At 34.2% G+C, this 19,828-nt stretch overlaps 2 protein-coding genes across 2 annotated transcripts in view; one reads left to right on the top strand and one right to left on the bottom strand.

Moving 5' to 3' along the window:
• Nucleotides 1-1,389: 1,389 nt before the first annotated feature.
• LOC108733572 lies at nucleotides 1,390-3,857 on the bottom strand. The gene is made up of 5 exons (XM_018464763.2): nucleotides 3,748-3,857; nucleotides 3,417-3,629; nucleotides 3,138-3,191; nucleotides 2,888-2,968; nucleotides 1,390-1,823 (listed from the first exon to the last, which is right to left on the bottom strand). The coding sequence occupies exons 1-5, from the start codon at nucleotides 3,784-3,786 to the stop codon at nucleotides 1,803-1,805; spliced, it is 408 nt and encodes a 135-aa protein (XP_018320265.1). The 5' UTR covers nucleotides 3,787-3,857; the 3' UTR covers nucleotides 1,390-1,802.
• Nucleotides 3,858-14,521: 10,664 nt separating this feature from the next.
• The window catches only part of LOC108733484 (myogenesis-regulating glycosidase-like), a 14,311-nt gene continuing 9,004 nt past the window's right edge, over nucleotides 14,522-19,828 (top strand). The window contains exons 1-2 of the mRNA XM_018464670.1: nucleotides 14,522-14,734; nucleotides 16,065-16,534. Of these exons, the coding sequence (XP_018320172.1) occupies nucleotides 14,584-14,734; nucleotides 16,065-16,534 (621 nt within the window). The 5' untranslated portion in view covers nucleotides 14,522-14,583. The remainder of the gene's footprint in view (nucleotides 14,735-16,064; nucleotides 16,535-19,828) is intronic.

The raw sequence follows: 19,828 nt of genomic DNA, 5'->3' as shown, positions 1-19,828 counted from the left end.
ATCATTTTAAATGCAATTATACAATAATATTATGTTAGGGCGGAAGAACTATTAGGGGAAGAATTTGGGTTTAGAAGAAATAGAGGAACGCGGGAGGCCATTCTAGCTTTACGGGTAGAAATAGAGAAAACGATAGAAAAAGGAAAGAGTGCGTACGTAGGATTTGTAGATTTAGAGAATGCTTTTGACAATGTTAAATGGGACAAGATGTTAAATATACTTAAAAATGTAGGAATGAATTACAAAGATAGAAGAGTGATACTTAGTTTGTATAAAGAGCAACAGGCAGTTATAGAGCTGGGGATGCAACGTAGAGAAGTAAATATTAGGCAGGGAGTCAGGCAGGGATGCACACTGTCACCGCTACTTTTTAATCTATACATCGAAGACGCCATCAACATCATTAAAGACAGTACAACTGTAGGGATAGATGTGCGAGGGTAAAAGATTAGTATGCTTAGATTTGCAGATGATATAGCAGTATTAGCATCTAGCAAGGAGGACCTAGAGATAGCTTTAAATAAAATGGAAGCGGTACTGACAGATCAGTACTGTATGAAAATAAATAAAAGTAAAACTAAAATACTGGTATGCAAGGGAAGAAAAGTAGGGAAAGAGCGAATATAAGGATAGGAGACGAAAAATTAGAAGAAGTGGCTGATTTTAGATATCTAGGAAGTCAGATAAGTCTGGACAGAAGGAGTAGGAGGGATATAAAGTAGAGGATAGCCCAGGGTCGTGTCGCCTTTAATAAAAAGAAGTAACTTCTATGCTCGCGAACGGTTAATTTAGAAATTCGAAAAAGGTTGTTAAAGGTGTATGTTTGCAGCACGGCGTTGTACGGGTGCGAAACATGGGCAGTGGGAGCGGCGGAAAAGAAAAGGTTAGAAACGTTCGAAATGTGGTGTTATAGGCGGATGATGAGGATATCGTGGGTAGAAAAGGTTAGAAATGAAGAGGTATTGGAAGGAATAGGAGAACAGAGGACTCTATGGAAGTCAATAAAAAATAGGCGAGATAGGTTGGTAAGACACCTTCTTAGGCATGAAGGGCTACTCACAGACATATTAGAGGAAGAAACAGGAGTTAGGAGGGGTAGAGGTAGACCTAAATTAGATTACTGTTCGCAAATAGTTAAGCATGTGGGTTGTTCTAGTTTTAGGGAAATGCGAAGTTTAGCTCAGGATGGAAAGGAGTGGAGGTACGTGTCCAACCAGTCTTAGGACTGATGACCTTATGATGATGATGATGATTATGTTCTTGACCAAAGCCTATAAGGAAATTGAGAAAATATATAAAGACGTAAATAAACAACTCGTGTAACAATAACAGCATTTATTTCTTTGGTAATAACTAATTACATAAAAAAGTCAATCAACTAACAAAAAATACTTCACATTTCTTGTAAATATATTTTCGACAATTAAAAAAAGGAAAGATACAAATGAAGTCAAAAAAGTTTGATTACTATCTCTCATTCAATTAAAAATTGTATTTCATTTCGATATCTGGGACAGATAAAATCTTCATCGGTACACGTTGTTGAAGTACCTAATTACTTATTTCATGGAATAGTTGTAATTATTTGGTTCACCTAATTAGTTATAGCTTTCGATAATTAAACTTTTATCGTATGGAACACTACCGCATGAGTAAGTATTAATTTTCCACAATATCTATACAATTTCAACAAACAAGTTAACTTATAAACAACAAAACAATAAACATTAACAAATGTCACTGTAAACAAAAACCTTAGTTTGTGCAAAACATTTATAAAGTAATTAATGCTGTTATCCCTGTTAAACCGATAGTAGGTCTTCCTAAAAAAAAAAGAAATATTTTTTGAGTTATTATAGACATGATTTCAAGAACTTATAGTCACTCTAGTTTAATTTTGCCGATTATAAGGAAAAAACGTAAATTTACTTTATTATTTATTAATAGAACAATATATCTACTGACCTGTTTATTTACCATAAGAAAGAAAAAGATACCTTTATTTCCTTAATCAACATTCAAAATCTTCATTTATTGCACTTTAACTATTGACTTTTACATTGTGTATGTTGTAATTACGTTATTTAAATACACATTAAAAATGGCAGTTTTGTTCACGTTTTTAAAAATCGTATTAAATGTGTGAGTACGCCACTGTAATTTATTCAAAATTCATGAAGCAATTAGTAGTATAGTAATAAAATAAAACACACTCTACAAACTGTATAAACAGAGAGAATAATGGAAAAATTTTATAAAGTATAGCTGGAACATTCAAAATTGGCACAGTTCGCAATAAAACTGTCACATTTGCTTTCTTCGTTCAACTTACTAACTACACTAGAGCGGTTGTTAATGGAATGCCTACTTACTCACGACAGACGTTATAGGGAATATCGTAAACATAGAAAAGAGATGTCACGTATGAATTGCAGCGGACACTAATAAATAAAAAGAAATAACGTTATACCAATTTATGTGTAACAGAAAGAGATACAGACAAGCAGAATTTGAGAATGTCACCAGCATCGGACTTTAAAGAAAGTTCAGCATTCTCCAGAATTTAGACATGCGAAGACGTTTGTTTAAAGATATAATTCAAACCAGGCAATCACAAAACCAACCTTGATCTTTTGCATGCCTAAGCAACCTCTAACCGTTGCACCGCTTACTATTATTCCGTTATCTCTTTTCACTTTGTTTTTACTTCTCATGAAGCATTTTGTAACTTAACAATGATGTGTTCAAAACGTGCTAATTCCAAGCGGAAACAAGTTAGTAGATTTGTTTGTTCCACTAATAAATAATAAAGTAAAGTATTCAAAATTACCAGCAAAATTAACCCATATTAAGTATTTATTTGCAATAACACAATTTAGAAACTTACTTCGGAGACCTCAGATGAAGAATATGGTAATTGTGGATTGTAAGAGGATAGTCGTTCAGTGTTTGGGCTCAGCTCTGGAGTCTAAAAACACACAAAAATGTTTTTAATTTGTTGCATCTCAAATATTCATGATGGTATTAGTAATTTGCCGTAAAGTACTACACCTACTTATCGTTAGTAAAAAATAAAAAATTCTTATTAAAAGCTATTAATCTTTTTTATAAAATTACGTCTGATGTATATTACTTACTGTTGGGGGTTGTTTTGTTGTAGCCTTTTTGCTCTCATCAGCGCCTAACATGGCCTAAAAATATTTATGAAATGAAGGTTTTTAGACACATTACTTATAGATATTCAACAACGAGTTTTTTTGAATCAGTTTACACAGTTTATGAATAAAAATAATCTTAAATTCATTACAGAGTTACAAAAAAATGTTTTGTATTATTTTCCTGTTAAAAAATAAAATCTTTTGTTAGATTTAATTCTCCAGTATATTCGGTTAATTTAAAATTTTATAATAACTCACAAATTTGTTCATCATCGATTGTTGGGCAATTTTAATTCCTTCCTTCTTCATTTCAAATCCTTTGTTAACTTTTGCAGCTGCAATTTCTTGAGCCCTTGCAAGGAAGTCGGTGGAAGTTGCCGAAGGGTCACGCCATAAAATGGGCCACATTGGTTTTGGACTTCCAGTTGCATCGTAAATGACAGAAGCCACACAAATATTAATGACTGATATCTGATAACAAATAACAATTTAAAAATTGGTATTGCATGAAGTAGCTCGACTAGAAGAAATGAAATGGAAGAACTTAAGGAAAAATATTAACAATTAATAAATAAATTAAATTTAATACCGAAACGATTCCTAACAAAATAAACGTTTGTAGACCCATGCTTGTGTTTACTTCTCGTTGAAGAACAGATAAATATATGGAAATAAATGAGAATGACTGACCTTTTATATGTTATTGGTGAAAAAATAAACTGCTTTATCTACATTGTTATCCAAGAACTCCATACCCTTCTCCAGTAAAATTCCATATATGTATGGTGGAATCATTTAAACAACAATTTAACTACAAATAAAAGTTGCGTATTTAAAAAAAGTCAGAAATTCAACTAATACTGTTGGGAATAAAACATGTACAAGTTTTTTTTAATAAAGATGTCCTCATAGGGCGAAATAATTATTATATAACTAATTAAATAAAGTCTTGGAATGTGAATCTGACAGTTATTTTATTTTGCGTTTTAAAACAATAGTTCCATAAAGCAATAGCCAGAGTAGTGCTAGATACAATTTACTTACTTTTATTAAGGTATGGAGTGAATTAACATCTTTGATTAGAATAGAAATGGAAGGGAATGTATACTTCTCAGAGGTTTTTGAGTTTGCAATTTACCGATCTTTGGTTATGAATTACTGGTCATAGAAAGAGCTTCCTATCTAAATAAATAAAGTAGGAGACTCACCCCAATTACCACTAACATAATTTTATTGAGCGGACACGTGTTTCATCCACTTCAATGCGAAACGCTAGTGGTCAAAACACGTGTCCGCTCAATAAAATTGTATTAGTGGTAATTGGGGTGAGTCCCCTACTTTATTTATTTATTAATTTACCACAGTCTCCTTGTTTACGATTGGAGAGGACCTTAGTTGGTCCTAGAACGGCCAGAGGTAGAGGGGTTTTAGTCGGTAGGCTCGAGGACTTCTTCCTCGGGAATCCGACACTACCCACTCGTACGGACAGTTGGGTGTCTTTTGAAGATTTCCCCTCTTCCACGAAAACATAAAAAAAATCCTTGTTTATATTTTTTAGCCTCCTATCTATTTGGAATAATAACAAGCCATGTCCATATATACCTATATTTGCTCCTGATTATTTTGGAAAGTTTGAAAAGTCCTTATGATGATATTTACCTGTCAAACTGAATTCACGACGCATCTTGTAAAGATAATTTCCTGATGTTGTTTATCAGTAGCAAGATCAATCTTACGGACAAGGATTTGGTGCATAATTTTTAATAATTTCATTTTTTGTCATGGAAGGATCCCGAGTCAAAAAATTGGGACTCATTTTGTCCTCATTTGATCTCAATAGAATTTTTAGGGATATTTCAAACTACAAGACTCAAAAGTCTCATTTTATCCGCGGTTTTCCCGTATCAGGACAAAATGAGACTTTTGAGGAGTAAAGATTATTTAGGAAACCTCATTTTGTCTTCAAAAAGTCTCATTCTTTTCTTGTTGAGGTTAAATTGAGGACTATTGCCATAGGATTGCAGACATTGAGAATAAAATGAGACTTTTTAGAATCCAATGTGATGAGTCTTATGAAAACTTATTGAGGTATCTGAGATTAAAAACGTCTAAATGAGGAAAAAATGAGTCTAAATAGTTCATTTGAGGATAAAATGAGTCCCAATTTTTCGACTCGGGATATTCTGAACAAATAATTGAATATTAAATTAAAGAATACCTATCAAACATAACATAAAGTGTAGCACCAAATGTATTTCAGACCAATAAATATTAAAGCCGAAAGGGGTAACGTAAACATTACTTGTATAAACAAATAAAAAATATGAATTGATTGAATTAGTTTAGATCTACAAGTGATATGGAAGAGGTGGTAAAAGGTCCTAGACAGCGTACTATGAAGCTCAATATTGTTTTTGTAATTGCTATAAAGTAAGGAACTTCTAGACCCAAAACTCTGTGGAGTTTTCACCTCATTATTAACTATATATTTGGGAAAGGAACTGACTGATAATTATAAAATTAGAAAAGTGGTAATAAAAAGGATTACTGAACATTATTTTGAATACTTATAGGCATATTTCATACTTCATTCTGATATACGTCCATTAGGGTCATTAAAACTCTGTTTTCAGTTTGTCTGCATGCATAATCATAATTTATTTATTTATTTATTATACATCCTTTTAGTTCCGCTTACAACTTCATTTGTTTATTAATCAGTTTAATTAAAATAGCCACTCTAAGGTCAATTACGGTGTCAATATATTCCATATATTGGGCAACGCTTTGTATCATGTTTTTGTAAACAACCATTTGTAGAATGTTTTTTGTTTGTTAATAAAATACATCGGAAATAAAAACAGTTTCCTATTTTGAACCTTCTTTCACAAGTAGCATTATCTGGCTGGTTGCTCAACAGCATTTATCCTTAGTAAGAAAAATCAAATGGCTTACTTACTGAACAGCGGCGGTGAAAGTGTTTGGATTTTAAGCAATTAAGTTATTTATGTAAGAAGTAAATTATTTTCCCTAAAACAAATATTTCTGTAGAGGTTAAAATATTAAGAAGCAGTCTTCAGCTGCCTCTTCATCGATGAAATAAAAAAAACATCTTTCGAAGATTTATTTGTGTCTTATTTGAATCTGATAGTTTCGACGAGTTCGTCCCCTACTCGGGTGAGATCCGGTCACAATAGATTCTGACAATCGTTTTCTTATCATTATTATTGTTCATGTACAGTCAAATCAATTTTTGAGCGTTTGCAACATGATACAGGCCTGACGCTGGAAGCTGGCGGAAATTTTAAAATGGCGTGGATGCGCGGTGGCAAAAGTAGGCAGTTTTACGTATAAAGATTGCAGCCCTCATTCTTCAGTATTCCTATCAGGGGCGTAGGTTAAATATTTAAAAGCAGGGGTCAGTGAGTAAGTAATAAACATACAAACAGAAGAACTAATTGTTGATGTTGGTGACAGTGATAGAGATTCTGATGATGACAGTGAATGTGAAAACTAACTATAAAACAAAAGCAATAGGTTAATTTTTTCTTTTTGATAAGTCATGTTTTTATATTATTTTCTAGTACGCTACTGTCTTATCTGTATTAATACTATAATTTACGCCTACTGAAAGCTTATTTGTGTATCGGTTCCAAGTGACTTACCCAAATAGGTCATAAATGGGCAAGTACCTGCGCGACCGCTCGCCAGCTTCCTTCGTCAGACCTGTATTTATCTAGTCTTTTATATTACGCCATAGAAGATTATTTTAGCCCGTATTTTTTTTAACCTCTATGCACTATTGTCTTCTTTAACACTTCCGTAGCAGTCTTTAGTCATAGTCTTTTTCTGATCGTTTTAGTGTTTCCGCTGTGAATAAACCGCTGAGTACTACCATCATCAAATGCATCCTTACAAGTACAGATATTCGAGCATCAATATCTCTCAGTAGGTTTTCTTCTTAACCTGATTGTGTGTCTTCTCATGCAATGGTTCATAGGACTTAGTTGACTTTGCATTCTCATAATAACTCGGAGTATACATACGTATAATTAGTTTAATCAGATTATCTACTGCTTCTGATTCATCAGTAGAAGCTTTCCCCACTGAATTCAAGCTCTCTTGATTACCGTTCACACTTTCTTTCACTGGTACCAAATTTTGCGATTTATTTAGCTACTTTTTCCATTATTATCACGTTCTCTGCTGACTATTACTTGCTTCTTCCCGGGGAAAATATGCCAATCATTTCGGTCTTCCGGACAATAGGATATGCCTCTCTAATTTTCGTACAATTTCAGTGCTTTTCTCTTGCCACATGAGCTATGACCGTTTTGAATATTCATAAATGACTGTTATCTGACTTTTTGCCTTTCCAAATGGTGTTCTATTATTGAGAGATGATGTCAAAGTCCTATTTTGTTAGTACACGGTTATATTGGTCGCCTCAGCTCAAATGTGTTTATGAAGACCATCATCAAATAAAAGGCATTTTGTTCAATTGAAACGTTTACCATTCTCCTCGGGTGTATGAAGTAAGATTATTCAATACTTGTCCAAATGATCGTCGCACACTTTATTGCAAAATTCTTTTTGATTATCACTGCGTGAAATCTTAGTTATTTGATTTAACCGATTTTCTGCTTGTACTGCTAGAAATACTCAAACGCTTCACATTTTCCTTTTAAGAAGCAAACGTAGGTCAGACAGTAGAGACCGATGAAAAATATAAAACAGCAAGCTCTTCAATAATTTTAGCGTTAATGTGTGGGTGGAAGGTAGTCCATAGACCGAGCGGCATGGCCTGGAAGTTTAGACCATTGCTTAGCATTCGGGAGGACGCCGGTTCCATTCCGGGTCCGTCTGCCTTGGTCCAAGTTTTCTGTGGTTTCCTTGGATCACTTAGGCAAATGCTGAGGCAGTAATATTCCACAGATAATCTTTCACTCTCTTCTGTCTTCATTTCGTCCGTCTCATCTTTCTCACGATTCCTGAAAGCAGGCTGAAGAGGACCTTCCGCCCTACCTTCCGGCATAGTTCGGAGGGACTGCCCGCCCACCAACATTACTGGCTGGTGGGAATGAAACACCCTAAAGAAAAAGGTAGTCCAGACTGTCTACCTTCACGGCAAAGTGTACATGCTAACTTGGTAAACTTAGTTCTTTTGTTTAGTTCTATACCTTGTATTGCACTAGTAATTTTATTTATGTACCACAATCAACAATACTAATATTTACTGACACCACCGATGCAGCCAGGATATTCATAGACATTTTTAGTTTGTGAAATCCATTTTTATTGTAAGCACGCAACCACTCTAGATACACTTATTGACATTTTGAATTCACCTTAATTGGTTTCTGTTACGATATTCACTTCACCAGTAAACAAACTTGAACTTTGTTGTTATCATCAACAATGATCTCTTTACTTTTCAAGTAACACACGTTCTAATCCAGTTCTCCTCAGCAATCAAATTTACACTGACACTCAAATAAATACTGAATGCATTTTCTAGATGATTTCTTCCTTGCGATGATTTTTTTTTATTTAGACAATGATTTTGATAACGTCTATAAATAGGTATTGTTTGTTTTGTTTGATTTATCATTCCCGTAATCTTTGTTCCCGCTGACCGTTGAGAGTTTCTTAACTTTACGCTGGTCCTTGTTCGAAAATGCCCTGCTTACCTACTTCATTACTGCCCTTAGTTTCCGTTTCTTTCATATCCAGATTTGACAGTATCAGATGTAGTTGGAATCAATCTTGCTAGCAATAAACTACATCACTACTGATTTCTGAATAACATCTGCCATTTGCTCTATGCAATGCAGCATGATCCGAGACCTATAGGTTTCACGTTATTTTAACTCTTAATAAAAACCATTAATATACGATATATTTCACAATTAACAACTTAAAAAACTTAGGCATAATCTATTAATAAATCAACGTGTTTGCTACCCAACAACAGGGTGATTTATTTTATTTGTATAGTTTTACAATGTACCTATGATATACAGTCAAAACATAATAGATGACAGCGTAAATCTAATCAGAGTCAAATGCTATAATTTACTTATTCTAATTGTACTGATTAAACGTGAAAAACATCAACCTTGGAAGCCTCATGGCCTACACCTATATGCTTCACCGGAAATGCCCAATTTGAAAGAGCAGTGAAAACAGCCATGACTGCATTAGTACTCAATATTAATTTGAATTTCGATTTTTTATTTACCCATTACAAACTACCTCAAATTACTGAGGGAAAAATTGTTGCCGTTGTCACACCCCCGCCGGGAATCGAACCCGGGACCTTTGGCTTTACGCACCAATGTTCTGATTACTAAACTACAAGAGGTGACAACAGCAACCACGAGCAACCAACGTATAAGGTTAACGATCCGTCGAACTAATGTAACTATATACTGAATATACTATGATTAAACATACATACAATTTAGGCATCTTTTTAGAAGTGAGCTAGTTTAATATGAAATATTATACTGAAAATTCAATTTCTGATTTTTATTTACCCATTACAAACTACCTCAAATTACTGAGGGAAAAATTGTTGCCGTTGTCACACCCCCGCCGGGAATCGAACCCGGGATGTTCTGATTACTAAACTACAAGAGGTGACAACAGCAACCACGAGGTTTTTGAGGTAGTTTGTAGTAGGTAAATAAAAAATCGAAAAAATGATTTCAAATTAATATTGCATATTAATCCACTATTAAGTAACTAACATTAGTACTGCCCGACGAAGTGATCAGCATAGCTCCTTTTGTCTTCTTGTGAACCACCAGATCAAGATAATTTGAAGTATTATCATCACGAGCTGCTAATGTCTCATTAAATTATTTCCACAATTTGTCGTACAACATACATTACCATTTGGCATTATTCGTGTTAAAGCAGGGTAAAATTGATTCAAAAGTACACTGCTAAATGTTTACGTCTAAAAATGAATTAGATAAACGTCACAAGGTCGCACACTTATGATTTTCTACAATACACACTTTTTTTTTGGAGATATATTGTAGATGTTTATCAGGATAAACATAAAAAAAAAAGTACAAAAAGGTTCGAAGGACGCACATACAGTTAACACGTGTAGCGACGAAAAAGCCCAACGAATTAAAAACAGAAAAACACATATCGTAATATCAATAAAACCGTAAACAATTAAAAAAAAAACTCAAAACACGGTTAAATCAGAACAAAAACTAACGCAGTATTACTTAAAAGTCTTTGTGATATTTTGAGACTTTCATGTATAGGGTTGTTCGGAAAGTCATTTCGTTTTTTTTTTGTGGAAATGAAAGACAGTTTTCGTATAATAAACAAATACTTTATTAAATTATATATTGACCGTTCTGGTCCAACACCTTTTGCCATCTTTCTGGTAGTAGCATAATTCCACGCTCATAAAATTTTTGGTCTTTGCTGGCAAAAAACTGATCGAGGAGGTTTTTGACCTCCTCATTTGAGGTGAAGGTTTTACCGTCTAAAAAATTTTGGAGTGACCGGAACAAATAATAATCCGATGGTGCCAGGTCTGGAGAATATGGTGGGTGTAGCATTGTATCCCATTCAAGCTGTAAAAGCTTTTGGCGAGTGACCAAACTTGTGTGAGGTCTCGCGTTGTCTTGGTGAAACACTACACCTTTCCTGTTGATTAGTTCTGACCTTTTCTGTTGAAGTGCATCATTCAGTTTGTCCAGCTGATGACAGTAGACTTCCGAATTAATCGTTGTGTTATCCGGTAAAAGCTAAAAAAAAACGATTCCTTTAAAATCCCACCAAACAGACAGCATCACCTTTTTTTGGTGAATATCGGCTTTGGAAATGGTTTGAGCCGGTTCATCTTTTTTGCTCCATGACCTCTTGCGTTTGACGTTGTTGTATACAACCCATTTTTCGTCCCCAGTGATGATGCGCTTCAAAAACGGATCATTTTCGTGACGTTTGAGAAGCGAATCGCAGACGTCAATGCGGCGACACAGATTTCTCTCTGTGAGAACATGGGGAACCCATACATCGAGCTTCGAGGATAATCCCAGGCCTTTCAAGTGGTCATAAACTGTTGAATTTGATAAATTTAACCTCAATCCGATCTCACGTGTTGTTATTCGCCGGTTCACATCAACTAATGCCTTTATCGCGTCTTTATCAGCTTCAACCGGCCTTCCCGAACGTGGTGCATCTTCGACATCAAAATTGCCGGATCGAAATTTAGCGAACCAGTTCTGGCACTGGCGTACTGTCAACACACCTTCTCCATACACATCAGTCAATTTCTTTCTGGCTTGAACAGCATTTTTACCCTTTCTGTAGTAAAACAGTAAGATATGTCGAAAATGCTGCTTATCGCTCTCCATATTTAAAAGGGCACCAACCAAAAACTACTGCGTAGAATTAATTGGAATTTTTCACACACAAGCCTTGCTATATGAGCTCTCAAAGCATATAAAAATTATACGGCTTAAATGTGAAGTTGGGTGCAAAAGAATACAATTAAATCCTCTGTCGGGAAAAAACGAAATGACTTTCCGAACAACCCGATATGTCTTCTATTGTCACCGAAACTGTAGAACGTACATTCCGTTTCAGGGTTTTTCATTTAGTTTAAATAATTACTAAAATTCAAAAGCACTGTATGAGTTCATCATCATAAGGTACACGCTTCTCCATACACCTTTAACAATTCTTTTTGATTTTTTAAATTAACTATTCGCAAGCATAGAAGTGAAAACTAAATTCCAAATTGTACCTTAAAAACTAAGTGGTTTAACATGTTAAAATAAATTTATTCGAAAAAGTATTCAAATGTGTAAAATAAAAGAAAAATCAATGTTCAAAGATAACAGAAAGTTTACATACATAAATAAGGAAATCGAAAAGGGACTCACCCTAATTACCAAAAACATGTAGGGTATACAGGGTGGTCTGTTTTAAAAATACAATTTAATCGTAAGTGAGTAACATGTTCTTTATATCTTGTTAAAACCGCTTTCTTTGCCCAACATATTTAAGTTCACAGCCTTCACAAATTATTTCGTTATTTCGTAAATTTATTTTTTATTTATATCTAAATAGAGGTCTGTACCGATATGAATTTCAGTCAGAAACTTCAGAGTTTGCAAAAGCTTTTAATTTAGAACCTCTAATTTTATTCGTAGTTTTACGCGCTACTTAATACTATTTTTTGTTTAGCATCGTTTTTTTTTTCTTCAAATAGCTGTGAATTTTTTTTTTTACTGTTTTGCTCTTATTTGTTCCGCAAAAACTGTCGACAAAGACTTAAAAAATATAGCCTAAACCGCTAGCTTGCCTTCATGCTATAGTTGTGACGACCAAAATTAACATAATTCGTAATAAATTATTTGTGAGAATGGACGTATCTTCTTTCTTGTTTTCATTTGGGACTGTACCAACTGCTGCGTTTTGAACACGCTCTTGTTGAGTTCGAAAATACGTCATGATTAGCACAGAAAAATGAAGAGAGATACCTGAATAACGGTAATCGGTGCAGTGGTTAGAGGTTGCTTAGGTAGGCAAAAGATCAGGGTCGGCTTAATAACTGCCTGTTTGGATTTATATATTTAAACAAGTGTCTTTCCTTTCCTAAATTCCTGAGAATGTTGAACATTCCTATGCTCAAATTCTGCTTGTCCGCATCTCTTTTTGCTACACATCAATTGGTGTAATGTTATTCCTTTTTATTTATTAGTGTCCTCTGCAATTCTTACCTGACATCTCTTTTCTATGTTTACCATAATTCATATAACGTCTGTCGTAAGTAAAAATTGGCGTTTTGTCAGCAACCGCTCTACTCCAGTTAGTAAGTTGAAAGAGGAAAGTAAATGCGATGGTTTTATGACCCACCATGTTAACTTTAAACCATAAGTATCACTTGCGTCCAAACAACACTAAAAGCGTAACAGTTTCGGATGTTACGCAGAAAGCGTTACATTGCCAATTATGAAGGTTGCACGTGCCGCAGCTTTTCTGTATTCCTTGAGTAGTTGTAGATTATGGCATGTAGACATGACGTGACCTAATTACAGAGACTCGTGGAGATAGATTTGGCAGAATGGACGAATTGTAGAATTTTCTAGCATTTCAAAGCCTTTCATTAAGCCGATAGTCATTCTTCTGATCGCCCTGGCGGTCCAAGTGACCCAATTGGTATGAGGCTTCTGTTTTGAAAAATTCTAGCAGGTTGATGTATTTTTCGAAGCACGAGGATCAGATGCAGCTCTTTAGCATATTTCACTATTTCATACGGTTCTTATAATTTAGTGAATAATTATTATACTCTCTAATCTAAAAAATTGAAAAAAAAAGGTGATCTCATGAAGAAACTCATTGAAATTCAAAAAAATGCAGAAGAATTATTGCAGATTTTACATGAAAAAGTAACATGATTTAGCAGAGCATACACAGATACAACCACCAGGGTGTTAGAAAGTTTAATTCATCATTTTTACAATTTCGATTTTTTTCCACCTAATAATTTGTGATGAATCTGGTCTCAAAATTGCTACAATAGGTACGTCTTGATTCTGAAACATTATCTCAAATTGTATAAGTACCTAAATCAATTTTTGACCCTTTGGTGGCCTTTACTATGCGAAATAAAAAGATAAACTAACAAGAGGGTAGTCACCGCCGACTTATCTTTACAATTAGTTCAAAATTGCCCCAGCATATTAAGATTTTGAAATACCTTAAATTGAAAATTCGAATGATAACACTTGTAAGTTTAACGTGCCAGAAGTTTTATTGGCTCACATTTCCATACTGATTCTACTGATCCGACTGAGATCCATTATCCGCAATTCAAAATTTTAGGAAGCGATATCACCAATTATGAAGCCAAATTCTAATTCCTAAAGCCAAATTGTAATTCTCCTACAATAAATGCTTCGGACTATTTTTAGTTCATGTGTTAATTAATCTTATTGAAAAAACCAAAAAAAAAATGCATTTTTTTAGTTTGAAATTGGGATATCTATATAAAAATTTTGACGTGTTCAGGTAATTCCTATGTCAGATTTGGACTCATCGCAAATTATGTGGTAAATAATTGCCCTTTTGTATTTTTCCTTTTCAAGACCTAATTTCGTTGACCTGTGCAATTTACCTAACCAGTGATTATCCTCATATTATTTTTTTGTGAAATTTATTTGATATATATATATATATATATATATGTATACGTAAGCATATTATTTACGTGCGTACATAGACAATAGCGATACATAAACATAAGCTCATCGATATCTCTCTTTAAAGTGCTATCTCTGTTTAAAGCTGCTGATAAAAAAAAACTGGAATATAAAAGCAGGTGTAGGTCGAAAACCGCAGATACAGTTCTACAGTCAAAATTAACGTTAGTTATTTGAAACCGATAATGCGGTTGTCGATTACAGGGTGTCTCCTGCTTGGAGCCCTATTAGCTGGTGTGTGGTGTGTTGACGAAATATCTCTAAAGAAGAACGATACGTCCCTCAGTATCGTTTTCAATCCTTCAAGCAAGCTTTTCGACCTAGCTCTTTCTTATGGTAAGTTTATTCAACAACTTGTCTTAATTATATTAAACAGGTATGTTACATGGATCTTGGGACAGAAAAAGATAAGATACAGAAACCTAGCCGCCAGCAACAATCAAGTACCTAATAAGTTACATTTCAAATTTAAAAATGCCCAATTTTTTACTGTTTCTTAAATTAATGTTTTTGTTATTATTTTAACGGTCTTCAGATGTAGATACAATCTACATATAAAGACATTCAAAACTAATTAAAGAACTTCTTTATGGGGTTGTTAAATGAATAAACGACTAACTAAAAAAATCATTGTTGTTTGGTTATCGGCCTTTTTAGCCTTCCCTTGTGTTTAAAAGTATGAGCCGCCACTGGTGACCATTCATTTTTATAACTATATCTGTCTGTCTCGTTGCCCAAATACCCACGAATGTGTTTCTTATTTTTAATACTGTGCTTATGTTCTTTGATTCTCACTTTTAGAGTTTGACGGTTTTGATCAATGTTAGTTTTGTCGAATCTACATTATTTGTTGTTTTCCTTCGTTGTTAGTCAAAATTACACAGTTATTAATTTCTAACTAACTATTTAGTAAGAAAAGCGTTAAAATAAAATTATATTTAAATAAACTATTTAGCAAAATTTATAAAAAGGTAAAACATTTTGAAATATTTATAAAATTTAAAGTAGCTAGATTTACTAAACATACAANATACCACTACAACGGATTACTTAAGTAATGTCACCGTGGTTTTTAACGTCTTGTTATTTAATATTTTATTTATACAACCTTGTTGTTTTCTTATTTAACAATAAGTTAATTTTAACTATTTATTCTTTTTATTATTTTATCTATGATATGGTTGTGCTTTTGTGTATTAATGCCTCACCGAATAATTATTCTATTTTTACACACACCGACTTGTTTGGAATTAGCTCCTATACAATTTAGAAATCCTTATAGGTAAATGCCATAAAGGCGTTCGATTTAATTCGAAGATTCGGACTTTCGATTTTATAAAATTTTATCCGACTTTATTAAGCGGTTTGAAATTTATTAGCTAAAAGAAAGCGTTGTTTGCTTTGTAAGCGAAATCGGGGCAGCTGATATAGCTGATGATAGGATATTCTGGAATTAAATGAATAAAAACGTTTGAATGTAAAAGAATGAGGAGATACATTTCAATTTGAAATTTCTTTTTCTGACATCTTTTTCAGCATTTTACGTACTTTTTTAAACGGTTGAAGATCAAACATCAATCAAATTTTATTTCAGAAAATTAGCCGCCATTATCATATGCGTAGACGGGTACAATATAACAACAAAGTATTCTTAATATTTTTTCAGGCAATTCGGTGGTGCTTAGCGCAAGTCTTGGACATGGGCTTAATCTCTCCGAAAGTGAAATAGAGAATTGCCTAGGTTTAGATAATTGTTATCGATTCAGTGGCGACATTCGAATGCATGTTCACTCGAACATCGACAATGGTTTTACGATATACTGGAAAACCAAAAATACTTCTCTAGAGTTTATGGACTGCGTGGATTTGGACACTGATGCACAAACGCATTGGTATGGAGGTCCGGAGAGGAATTATCAATATTATCCCCTTGAAAAACTGGTGATACCTAACATAGATTACGCGGTTCATGAACTGAATTACAGTGCAATCTCAGAACCGTACTGGGTCAATTCGAAGGGAGCATATCTGCATGTCGATGAAAGGGTACCACTTTTTGTCGACCAAAACAGTGCGTTTCAGAACAAGACTTGTTTCAGAGCCAGGGAGCAGCCTCCTTACCAAAATAGACCAAAGGTACAATAAAATATTTTTATTTAATGAATGCTATTAGTCCAGTCGGTAGAGAATTTTCCGAACATAAATTTGTTACCGGACGGGAGTTGTTCCATGTTGTAGAAGGCCAAAAGTTGAACATCTCTGTATATTTTTAAACTTCGAAAAAGTGTGCGTTAACAGGTCCAAAGTTGGCAAAAACCATGTTTTCAGATCTAGAAGGCAAGGTATGCCTTTTGGAAAGAAATGTTTCAAATAAAAATTGTAGAGAAATTAATAACCTTCAATTTGAGCCTCGGTACGATCAATTTTGTCCATTGGGTATTGCACAAATCCCAAAAAATCTTCAAAAATTGTAATTTCTTGTATATTGATTGTTTATTGCAAAAATGACGTTTTTAGTGATTTTACCACATTGAAATGAAGGTTTTACAATTTTTATTTGAAACATTTCTTTCCAAAAGGCATACCTTGCCTTCTAGATCTAAAAACATGGTTTTTGCCAACTTTGGACCCCCCCATTTGTTAATGCACACTTTTTCGAAGTTTAAAAATATACAGGGATGTTTAACTTTTGCCCCCTACAACATGGAGAAATTCCCGTCCGGTAACAAATTTATGTTCGGAAAATCCTCTACCGACTGGACTATATGGTAATTTCAGTAGCAGACTAAGTTTTCGCTTAAATAGATACATATTTTGGAACCTTTTACCTATAGAAATAACTAAAACGATTTTTTACCAATACAAAGATAATAAAATTCTTTAAGCTGTTACGTTTAAATGATATAAGAACAAAGGCTTTCACGGCCGGAATCCATAGTAGAATGAAGATTCGGGCTATAGAGCCGTGGTTTAAGTGAATCCAGTCGCTGTCGAGACTTCGAGATATAATCTACGTTCACGTTGTTAACGCAGCACTACCACTGAGGATGTATGCCGCAGTAGCTGACGAAAAGTCCAGACAGAATAGTTCACTTAGATCACGGCCCTATAGCCCGAATCTTCATTCTACTATGGATTCCGGCCGTGAAAGCCTTTGTTCTTATATCATTTAAACGTAACAGCTTAAAGAATTTTATTATCTTTGTATTGGTAAAAAATCGTTTTAGTTATTTCTATAGGTAAAAGGTTCCNTAGAGGTAGACCTAGATTAGATTACTTTTCGCAAATAGTTAAGGATGTGGGATGTTCTAGTTTTTCTTAGGATAGGAAAGAGTGGAGGTGGGTATCCAACCAGTCTTAGGAATGACGACCTTATGATGATGATATATTATCTATATGAATGGAGTATCAACACTAATGAGAGTTGTAAGTTATTCATTCCAATGTGAAACCAATAGGTTAGTTATCGCATAAAAATCGGTTTAATTTGAACAAAATATGTACAAGTACAACAAATATAGAAAATATAAATTGCAATAATCAGAGCATCATAGAATATCATATTGTACAGTAGATCTCGTAATGTTCATCCAACCAAGGAAACCAGGAATTGGAACATCTGTCGGGATTAGCGTTAGGGTCAACATAACGCCCTGGCTGTAGTACGATTTCCCTCCAGTACTGCTCCACCTGTGAACTCAGGTTTTGAACTATTTCAGGATAAGATTCCTTAATATCGACTGTTTCACAAGGATCTTGCTGAAGATCAAATAAGCAAAGTTCCGTGCAATCCACGATTGTTTCAACTAAGTCTCTACAATTTTCTAAATTCAATTTCTGTCGCAACTCTGCTATTTCACTTTCAGTCAGAGATTCCAAACGTGCAGATTGAAAAGCTCTGTTCGTTCTACTCTCCAATATTTCGGTGAAATTGTACTCAGAATTGCTTTGCTGTCCACGACCTGAAGGCCCGAAGTATACGTCCATACTACCATTCAAAAATGTACCTGGAAATATGCACATCGTATAACTAAAATCATCATCATCATCATCAGAAGGTCGTCAGTCCTAAGACTGGTTGGACACGTACCTCTAGTCTTTCCTATCCTGAGCTAAACTTCGCATTTCCCTAAAACTAGAAACCACATCCTTAACTATTTGCGAGTAGTAATCTAATCTAGGTCTATCTCTACCCCTCCTAACTCCCGTTTCTGCCTCTAATATTTCCCTGACTAGACCTTCATGCCTGAGAAGGTGTCCTAGTAACCTATCTCGCCTATTTCTTACTGACTTCCATAGAGTTCTCTGTTCTCCTATTCTTTCTAATACCTCTTCATTTCTTACCTTTTCTATTCACGTTATCCTCATCATTCGCCTATAACACCACATTTCGAACGCTTCTAACCTCTTCTTTTCCGGCGCGCCCACTGTCCATGTTTCGCACCCGTACAACGCCGCGCTCCAAACATACACCTTTAAAAACCTTTTTCGAATTTCCAGATTAACCGTCACAATGAGTTATAAGTTTAATTTATTGATTTTCGAAGGAATTGATGATGAAAGAAGTATCCATTTATTATTTAACTGTATAATTATAAATGAAGCGATAACAATTATATCCAGCGGTTACTATTATCAATATCACTTCCTCTGTTGTTCCTTTTACAATATCGCCTTCCCATTCCCGTACCTCCCTATCTATCAACCCTTGTGCAACTATATATAGCGTTGTTGGAAGAGGGAACATATGACTTAGTGACTAATAATACCATAACCGCGTTTAGTAAGCTGGAGCGCATTGATCAAATGAATTCATTTTTGTTTTGTATATTTTTAGACTTGCTATGGATCTCTAACGTTTGGAGATAAATTTCCAAACATTAATAATACAGTACAAACAATAAAAGATATGGACTTTAGAGTAACTTTATGGGTACATCCGTTTATACATGTCAATTGTTCAAGTGCTCTTGACCCTGGTGTAGATAATGGTAAGACAATAAAACGGTTATTTTGACATTTACGTTAAAAGAAGCAGAAAAGTAAACCAATAAGTTCTTGTTTTGAAGATGTCAGCTTAGTTATTAAATCTTTTACTCGAATTTAGTTTTTATTTGTTTAATTTGTCGAGTAGAATGTCGCTTCAGAGGTCAGGTATCAAAGAACTCGATGATGATGCAGCAGGGTTGGTAAAATTTTGTATCTACGAAAGGAAACTTCACGAGAAAATCACATTATAAGTAAAACAAAATCAATATAATCTATTAATCTATAATAATTAAAAAAAAAAAACAAAGTTGAATGAAATGAACAAATGATTTGATTTATTACCAAAAATTTATCAAAACGATAATCCTATTTATCTCCGTGTGCAAACCCTGAAATCTAAAATTCACTCTACCTCTCTCTAGTTGTGTTTCTCTCGCAACC

The sequence above is a fragment of the Agrilus planipennis genome, unplaced genomic scaffold (genome assembly GCF_000699045.2).
Source record: "Agrilus planipennis isolate EAB-ADULT unplaced genomic scaffold, Apla_2.0 scaffold1, whole genome shotgun sequence".
Lineage (NCBI taxonomy): Eukaryota > Metazoa > Arthropoda > Insecta > Coleoptera > Buprestidae > Agrilus > Agrilus planipennis.
This window is presented reverse-complemented; position numbering and strand designations above follow the sequence as displayed.

What these genes read in the sequence shown, in the direction of transcription:
- LOC108733572 (XM_018464763.2), bottom strand. Translation starts at nt 3,786, where the DNA reads ATGGGTCTACAAACGTTTATTTTGTTAGGAATCGTTTCG. An exon ending in TTTTGTTAGGAATCGTTTCG is followed by an intron (nt 3,630 to 3,747) that starts GTATTAAATTTA and finishes ATTTGTTATCAG; the next exon opens with ATATCAGTCATTAATATTTG. An exon ending in AATCGATGATGAACAAATTT is followed by an intron (nt 3,192 to 3,416) that starts GTGAGTTATTAT and finishes AAATATTTTTAG; the next exon opens with GCCATGTTAGGCGCTGATGA.